The sequence below is a fragment of the Tachyglossus aculeatus genome, chromosome 15, assembly GCF_015852505.1.
Source record: "Tachyglossus aculeatus isolate mTacAcu1 chromosome 15, mTacAcu1.pri, whole genome shotgun sequence".
In the NCBI taxonomy this organism is placed as follows: Eukaryota; Metazoa; Chordata; class Mammalia; order Monotremata; family Tachyglossidae; genus Tachyglossus; species Tachyglossus aculeatus.
This window is the reverse complement of record NC_052080.1, coordinates 3113973-3122683: the sequence shown is the minus strand read 5'-3', so window position 1 is coordinate 3122683 and position 8711 is coordinate 3113973. Positions and strand designations below refer to the sequence as shown.

Here is an 8711-nt window from a genome sequence, read left to right as displayed (position 1 = left end):
AGTGAACATCAGCACTCAATAAATACGACTGAATGAATGGACTGTAAGCACTCAATAAATACGACTGAATGAATGAACAGTAAGCACTCAATAAATACGACTGAATGAATGAACAGTAAGCACTCAATAAATACGACTGAATGAATGAATGAACAGTAAGCGCTCGATAAATACGACTGAATGAATGAACAGTCAGCGCTCGATAAATACGACTGAATGAATGACTGGACAGTAAGTGCTCGATAAATCCGGCTGAATGAATGAGCAGTAAGCGCTCGATAAATACGACTGAATGAATGAATGAGCAGTAAGCACTCGATAAATACGACTGAATGAATGAATGAGCAGTAAGCACTCGATAAATACGACTGAATGAATGAGCAGTAAGCGCTCAATAAATACGACTGAATGAATGAATGAGCAGTAAGCGCTCGATAAATACGACTGAATGAATGAGCAGTAAGCGCTCAATAAATACGACTGAATGAATGAATGAGCAGTAAGCGCTCGATAAATACGACTGAATGAATGAATGAACAGTAAGCGCTCGATAAATACGACTGAATGAATGAATGAACAGTAAGCGCTCGATAAATACGATTGAATGAATGAACTGAGTGAATGAGCAGTAAGCGCTCAATAAATACGACTGAATGAATGAACAGTAAGCGCTCAATAAGACTGAATGAACGAACAGTAAGCGCTCAATAAATACGCGTGAATGAATGAATGAATGAACAGTAAGCACTCAATACATCCGACTGAATGAATGAACAGTAGGCGCTCAATAAATACGACTGAATGAATGAATGGACAGTAAGCGCTCAATAAGACTGAATGAACAGTAAGCGCTCAATAAATACGCGTGACTGAATGAATGAACAGTAAGCACTCAATACATCCGACTGAATGAATGAACAGTAGGCGCTCAATAAATACGATTGAACGAATGAATGGACAGTCAGCGCTCAATAAATACGACTGAATGAACAGTAAGCACTCAATACGACTGAATGAATGAACAGTAAGTGCTCAATAAATACGCGTGAATGAATGAATGAACAGTAAGCACTCAATACATCCGACCGAATGAATGAACAGTAGGCGCTCAATAAATACGACTGAACGAATGAATGGACAGTAAGCGCTCGATAAATACGACTGAATGAATGAATGAGCAGTCAGCGCTCGATAAATACGACTGAATGAACAAACAGTGAGCGCTCAATAAATATGCGTAAACGAATGAATGAACAGTAAGCACTCAATACATCCGACTGAATGAATGAACAGTAGGCGCTCAATAAATACGATTGAACGAATGAATGGACAGTAAGCGCTCGATAAATACGACTGAATGAATGAATGAGCAGTCAGCGCTCGATAAATACGATTGAATGAGTGAACAGTCAGCGCTCAATAAATACGACTGAATGAATGAATGGACAGTAAGCGCTCAATACATCCGACTGAATGAATGAACAGTAGGCGCTCGATAAATACGACTGAATGAATGAATGAACGAATGAATGGACAGTAAGCGCTCGATAAATCCGACTGAATGAATGAATGAGCAGTCAGCGCTCAATAAATACGACTGAATGAATGAATGGACAGTAAGCGCTCAATAAATGCGACTGAATGAATGAATGGACAGTAAGCGCTCGATAAATACGACTGAATGAATGAATGAATGAATGACAGTAAGCGCTCAATAAATCGGCCTGCACGAACCGTCGCCTCCGCCTCCCCCCACCCACGCGCCCGACTGCGCAGGCGCGCGTTCCCTCGGGGAGGGGGGGCCCCCCCGCCGGCCCCCCCGAGGGCGGGGTCGCTCGCCGGAGCGGAGGCGCTGATTGGCGGAGCCGCGCGTGTCGTCACAGGGAGGGGGCGTGTCCCGGGGTCGGGGGTACATAGCGGCCCCTGGCGGCGGCGGGGGCTCAGTGTCCGTCGGCGTGTGGTCCATCAGGGTGGTCGGTCCATCGCGGTCCATCATCCTCATCCTCCTCCTCCTCCTCCTCCTCTTCCTCATCAGGGTCCCCTGGCCGGGCCCGGGTGATGGTGTCGTCCTGAGCGTGCCTGAGGAGAGGCCGCCCGCGGGACACGAATGAGGAACCACCTCCTCCGGCTCTTCAAGTACCGGGGCCTGGTGTGCAAGGGGAAGAAGGCCAAAAGGAGAAAATGGCCAATTTCCTGATCCGGCCCGCCGGGCCCGACGACTGTCGCGATATCCTCAGGCTCATCAAGGTGACCCGCGTCGTCATGGTGATGGGGAGGGGGATGCTGGCGGCATCCGGGGGGCGCTCACTACGGGCCAAGCGCTGGGGAGGTTGCAGCCGGGGGGGTCACGGTCTTCATCCCCATTTGACAGATGGGGTCACTGAGGGCCAGAGAATAACAATGATGGGATTTGTTAAGCGTTTACTATGTGCCCAGCACTGTTCTAACCGCTGTGGAGGTTACAAGGCGATCAGGCGGTCCCACGGGGGGCTCACAGTCTTCATCCCCATTTGCAGATGAGGTCACTGAGGCCCGGAGAATAATAATGATGGGATTTGTTAAGCGCCTACTCTGTGCCCAGCACTGTTCTAACCGCTGTGGAGGTTACAAGGCGATCAGGCGGGCCCACGGGGGGCTCACAGTCTTCATCCCCATTTGACAGATGAGGTCACTGAGGCCCAGAGAATAACAATGATGGGATTTGTTAAGCGTTTACTATGTGCCCAGCACTGTTCTAACCGCTGTGGAGGTTACAAGGAGATCAGGCAGGCCCATGGGGGGCTCACAGTCTTCATCCCCATTTGCAGATGAGGTCACTGAGGCCCAGAGAATAATAATGATGGGGTTTGTTAAGCGCTTACTATGTGCCCAGCACTGTTCTAAGCGCTGGGGAGGTTACGAAGCGATCAGGCGGGCCCACGGGGGGGTCACGGTCTTCATCCCCATTTGCAGATGAGGTCACTGAGGCCCAGAGAATAATAATGATGGGATTTGTTAAGCACTTACTATGTGCCCAGCACTGTTCTAAGCACTGGGGAGGTTACAAGGCGATCAGGCGGTCCCATGGGGGGCGCACAGTCTTCATCCCCATTTGACAGATGAGGTCACTGAGGCCCAGAGAATAATAATGATGGGATTTGTTAAGCGCTTACTCTGTGCCCAGCACCGTTGTAAGCGCTGGGGAGGTTACAAGGCGATCAGGCAGGCCCACGGGGGGCTCACAGTCTTCATCCCCATTTGACAGATGAGGTCACTGAGGCCCAGAGAAGTGAAGTGATTTGCCCAAAGCCACACAGCAGACAAGTGGCAGGGCCGGGATTCGAACCCACGACCTCTGACTCCCAAGCCCGGGCTCTTTCCACTGAGAGCCACGCTGAGCGCCCAGGGACTAATCGGGGGGGGCTGGGGAAGCGCTTACTACGTGCCAGGCAGTGTACTAATTGCTGGGGTGGAAACAAGCTAATCGTGTGGGACTCAGTTCCTGTCCCAAGTGGGGCTCACAGGCTCAATAATAATAATAATAATAATAATGTTGGTTCTTGTTTAAGCGCTTACTATGCTCAGAGAACAGTGCTTGGCACATAGTAAGCGCTTAACAAAAACCATCATTATTATGTGCCATGCACTGTTCTAAGCACTGGGGTACATTCAGCGTCATCAGGTTGTCCCACTTCAGGCTCACAGTCTTCATCCCTATTTGACAGATGAAGTAACTGAGGCCCAGACGAGTGAAGTGACTTGTCCAAGGTCACACGGCTGACAAGTGCTGGGATTCGAACCCACGACCTCTGACTCCCAAGCCCGGGCTCTTGCCACTAAGCCAGGCCGTTTCTCCATCCCCATTTTAAGGATGGGGAACCGTACTGAGCGACAGGGCGACGACGCGTTCCCCGCCCACAGTCAGCTCTGGAATCGGTGGCGTTTGTTGAGCGCTTACTGGGTGCAGAGCACTGTACTAAGCGCTGGGGACCGTGTCGAGGTCCGGCCTCAGGGACAGAGCGGGTTGTAATCCCCTCCCGGTGCTGTGTGACCTTGGTCAAGTCACTTAACTTCCCAGTGCTTAGAACAGTGCTTTGCACACAGAAAGCGCTTAATAAATGCCATCATTATTATTCTCTGCCTCAGTTTCTTCTGCTGAAAAAACTCCACCCTTGTTCTTCCTCCTACTTAGAGCTGACGATCTTGTAGTCCGTACAGTCCAGTCCGTACGGTTGTTGGCACATAATAAGCGCTTAACAATTAACCAGTGTTTAACAACACAGCGCTGCCGGGAACTGTGCTAAGTCCACCGGGGTTGATACAAGCCGATCGAGTTGGACGTAGCCCTCGTCCCACACGGGGCTCACAGTCTCCACCCCCATTTTACAGGTGAGGTAAACAAGTCTCAGAGAAGTGACTGGCCCAAGGTCACACCTCACATTAGAACTCGGGTCCCATTTCGTCCGCAGTTCCGGCCCTCCTCATCTTCCCTGTTCCCAGGCTCGGATCGAGGCGGGGGCGGCGTCTGGGAAAGCGACCCCCCCGGCGTCCTCTATCAATCAATCGTATTTCTCTTTTCAATCAATCAATCGTATTTATTGAGCGCTTACTGTGTGCAGAGCACCGTACTGAGCGCTTGGGAAGTCCAAGTTGGCAACATATAGAGACGGTCCCTCCCCAACAGTGGGCTCACGGTCGAGAAGTAAGCTCTAGACTGTAAGCTCGCTGTGGGTGGGGATTGTGTCTGTTGATGGCTCTGTCGTACTCTCCCAAGCGTTTAGTACAGTGCTCCGCACACTGCAAGCGCTCAACAGATTCCGTCGACTGACCGAATAGTGCCCGTCCCCCTTCCCTCCTCTCCCCCTCGTCCTCCTCTCCATCCCCCCCATCTTACCTCCTTCCCTTCCCCACAGCACCTGTATATATGTTTGTACATATTTATTACTCTATTTATTTATTTTACTTGTACGTATCTCTTCTATTTATTTTATTTTGTTAGTATGTTTGGTTTCGTTCTCGTTCTCCCCCTTTTAGACTGTGAGCCCGCTGTTGGGTAGGGACCGTCTCTGTATGTTGCCAACTTGGACTTCCCAAGCGCTTAGTAAAGTGCTCTGCACACAGTAAGCGCTCAATAAATAGGATTGATTGATTGATTAAAGCCTGCCCTTCCCTCTGCTCCCACCCCTTTCCAGGAACTGGCTAAATACGAAGACATGGAGGCACAAGTTAGGCTGACCGAAAAAGGTAAGTCGGGCCCGGACGGAGCCCCGTCCCGGAGCTTTTTCCCAATTTCCCTTCATCCGGGGGCATCCCTCTCCCTCCTCTGTGCCCTCTTGCAGATCTGCTCGAAGATGGCTTCGGCGAGCATCCTTTATACCATTGCCTGGTTGCAGAAGTGCCAAAGGAAAACTGGACCGAGGAAGGTAACTTGTTTTTTTTAGGGTTTTTTTTTTTTCCCTGTGTGCTTCTCTCTCTCTCTTCCACTTTTTTTAAAAAAAAAAAAACAGATCAGAAAGACGCAGGGCGTTACGACCGTAGAGCCGCGAGGCTGGGCGTGGGTACCATCCGCACCCAGATTTAGAGCTTGAAAACAGAGTTCGATGCGGTTTCTAAAAATAAGGCGTGTGAAAGCCGTGTGTTCAGATCACAGCCAGGTAGAATGTCATTTTGATGTAATTGAGTGTCATAAAATGGTTCTTGTTTGACCCTGACGTGACCTTCTGTAATCGTGTTGAATCACATTTTTTCTTTAATTTGTCCCAATCTTCAGGTTACGGTCTCTAGCTTCGCCATGTACATGGCCCTTCCGTGTACATGGATGGGCGGGGAGGTAACTAAAAGATCCGTTACACAATAAAGTAGATGATCATGTGATCCGAGGTAAGGCTAACAGGGATTTCCCCATACACTTTAAAAACAAAACCAAAAAAAAAAAACCAAACGAGAAAAACACGGTAGATCAGAAACTCCCCGTTCACGCTCTCTTCCTCCGCCTGTTTTCCAAGCAAAGCAAAATATCCGGAAAGGCGCTACCTGGCCTCGTCATTTCGGTGGGTGGGCGGGCGGGGGAATCCGTCAATCAATCAATCGTATTTGTTGAGCACTTACTATGTGCAGAGCACTGTACTAAGCGCCTGGGAAGTACAGATTGGCAACACATAGAGACAGTCCCTACCCAACAGTGGGCTCACAGTCTAAAAGAAACAGTTCGAAGAACGGCAGCTGTTTCTGGTCATTCCCCTTGGCCGATCCGGTCACGGAGGCAGCGGACGAAACTCCAAACAGACGCTGCCCGGGAGTTAGCGGGAATCCCGTGGCTCCCGCCGAAAGCCAACGGCAAAAGAGCCCAGCGCGACCGTGGGTTGCTTTTCCTCAGCGGGGAGGGGCCGGGGTGAGATGTTGGGAGACGCAAGAAGTGCTTCCTAAGCACCCCGTGTCTTGTTTCTAAAACGGGGCCAACGTCAATTGGAAAACCGAATCGTCGATTCAGCCAGATCCTTTTCAGCCCGACGTTCCCATCTTAAGGAAGCAGAGTCTTGCTCTCCTTTGCCCTTGAATTCTGAACTGCCGTGTGAACCTGATTTGTATTCCCCAGCGGACGTCCCGATGAGTCGACAGGTTGCGAGTGACGTGCGTGTAGAGCTGACCGCCGTGGCTTTTGGCTCTGGGGAGCCCTTTAACCGTAATGCCGTACGAGCTAATCGGGAGACGGCCACGGGGTCAACGTTGCACAGAGCCGTGATTCACGATGACAGAATTCCCTTCCGCCCTCCGGGTGCCGGTGTTGCTTTTTGCACAACTGCCCTTTTGAAGACACCGGCTGAGCGCTCTTAGACGCACAGCTGTTTTGCAACTGCGTGCGGAAGGAATCAGTGTGGGAATCACTAACCGCTTAGTCTCTGCGTCTGTACACGTTAATTTTCAAAGTCTCGGGCCACCCTGAATTTCCTGCCTGCAAGTCCTGCGGAGTTTCCCGTCCTCCCCTTCCTTATTGAGAAGCAGCGTGGCTTAGTGGTTAGAGCCAGGGCCTTGGGAGGCAGAAGGACCCGGGTTCTCATCCCAGCCCCGCCACTATCGTGCCGCGGGACCTAGGGCAAGTCGCTCCATTTCTCTGTGCCTCGGTTCCCTCGTCGGTCAGGTGGGGATGAAGGCTGTGGGGGACGATGACCGTGTCCAACCCCGATTAGCTTGTATCTAGCCCAGAGCGTAGTATAGTGCCTGGTACAAAGAAAAGGCTTATCCGATGCCACAAACTAAAAAATGTAAAAAGGGAGGAGAACTCACGCGATCTTTCCCCTTCCAGGGTACGGCATCATCGGCTTTGCCATGTACTACTTCACGTACGACCCGTGGATCGGCAAGTTGCTGTACCTCGAAGACTTCTTTGTGATGAAGGATTTCAGAGGTAGGGAGGCGGGAACTTGGAAGAAGAACGCGCGATTGGTGTGGTCAGGGTCCGGGGAGAACAACCCGCTCCTCTCTCCGCCTCCTAGGTTTTGGTATCGGTTCCGAAATTCTGAAGAATCTGAGTCAGGTAGGGCCCTGGTCTTGAATTCTCGAACCCGGCCCCCGATCAGGTGGCCGTGGCTCCGCGGGGAACCGAGTGACGCCCCCGGTCGTCTCTCGGCACAGGTCGCGGTCGACTGCCGCTGCAACAGCATGCATTTCCTGGTGGCCGAGTGGAACGAGCCTTCCATCAACTTCTACAAGAGACGGGGCGCCTCCGACCTGTCCAGTGAGGAGGGATGGAGGCTCTTCAAGATCGACAAGGAGTACCTGCTCAAGATGGCATCCGAGGAGTGAGGCGGGCCGCGGAGCGACGGCCGGGTCCCGGTCCGCTCCGCCACAAATAAATTCTTCTCTTGCTTTCTACCCTGTCGTCGGGAGCAGTGATCGCACGGCCTCCCGTTCGAAAGCTTTACTGCCGGTGGGATTGAAACGTGTTAGTTGCTCTGGTGTTGGAAGAAAGGTCGGTCTTGCTAACCTGTTTTTTCTCAAACGTTTCGAAGAAGGTGTGCCGTCTTTAAATGTATATGAAATAAAAGCTTCATTCTCGTGAGTCATTTAAATGTGTACAGTGTACACGCTGGCATATGGAGTTTCTGTTTTTTTTTAAAAATAAACTGGCCTTCACTTTACTAGCAGCATTGTTTGGAGGGTGCATCTTTCACTCAGCAGGACTTCTATGGGGCATTTTTTTTTTAATTTACAACATTTCTGGGGATATTTGCACCAATTTCAAGACATACAGTATGAGCTGAAGGATAGTCGAGGGCTGAGTTAGTTTTACAGTGAGGTATTCGGGGCAAAGAAGAGTAAAGAGAATGTATGAAAAAAGCTGCCAAGATAATTGAGACGAAGGGTAGTTGGCACATTGCCCAAGTGTTGAAGCTTTCTTTACACCCATCATTTATCGAGCGCTTACTATGTGCAGGGCACTGTACTAAGCGCTTGGAAGAGTACAACACAACAGTATAACAGACGCGTTCCCTGTCCACAATGAGTTTTCAGTCTAGGAGGCAAGAGTCCAATCAACTCTCCACCTACTTTGGGTGGATCACAAGGGTTTCTATTTTGTGGAGAGTGGGGGTTGTTTCTTGGGTTTTTGTTTTTTGTTTTTTTAATTTTAAATTTTAAAAAATTCAGTGTTGGGTCCTTGGCCGCAACAATCTCACCAAACAGGCAGAGAGGACTAGATTTTTTCCAAATTAAGGGAGAAGGGCAATTTGAAA

General features: G+C 50.2%; 1 protein-coding gene across 1 annotated transcript; it reads left to right on the top strand.

Moving 5' to 3' along the window:
• Positions 1-1945: 1945 nt before the first annotated feature.
• On the top strand, positions 1946-8123 carry SAT1 (spermidine/spermine N1-acetyltransferase 1). The gene is made up of 6 exons (XM_038757379.1): positions 1946-2247; positions 5172-5223; positions 5319-5402; positions 7283-7384; positions 7473-7513; positions 7612-8123. The coding sequence occupies exons 1-6, from the start codon at positions 2182-2184 to the stop codon at positions 7780-7782; spliced, it is 516 nt and encodes a 171-aa protein (XP_038613307.1). The 5' UTR covers positions 1946-2181; the 3' UTR covers positions 7783-8123.
• The last annotated feature ends 588 nt before the right edge of the window (positions 8124-8711 follow it).

Bases quoted from the DNA above. Each gene is read 5' to 3' on its own strand.
- SAT1 (XM_038757379.1), top strand. From the start codon at position 2,182: ATGGCCAATTTCCTGATCCGGCCCGCCGGGCCCGACGACTGTCGCGAT. The intron at 5,224-5,318 runs GTAAGTCGGGCC...GCCCTCTTGCAG, and splicing joins AGTTAGGCTGACCGAAAAAG to ATCTGCTCGAAGATGGCTTC. The intron at 5,403-7,282 runs GTAACTTGTTTT...TTCCCCTTCCAG, and splicing joins GGAAAACTGGACCGAGGAAG to GGTACGGCATCATCGGCTTT.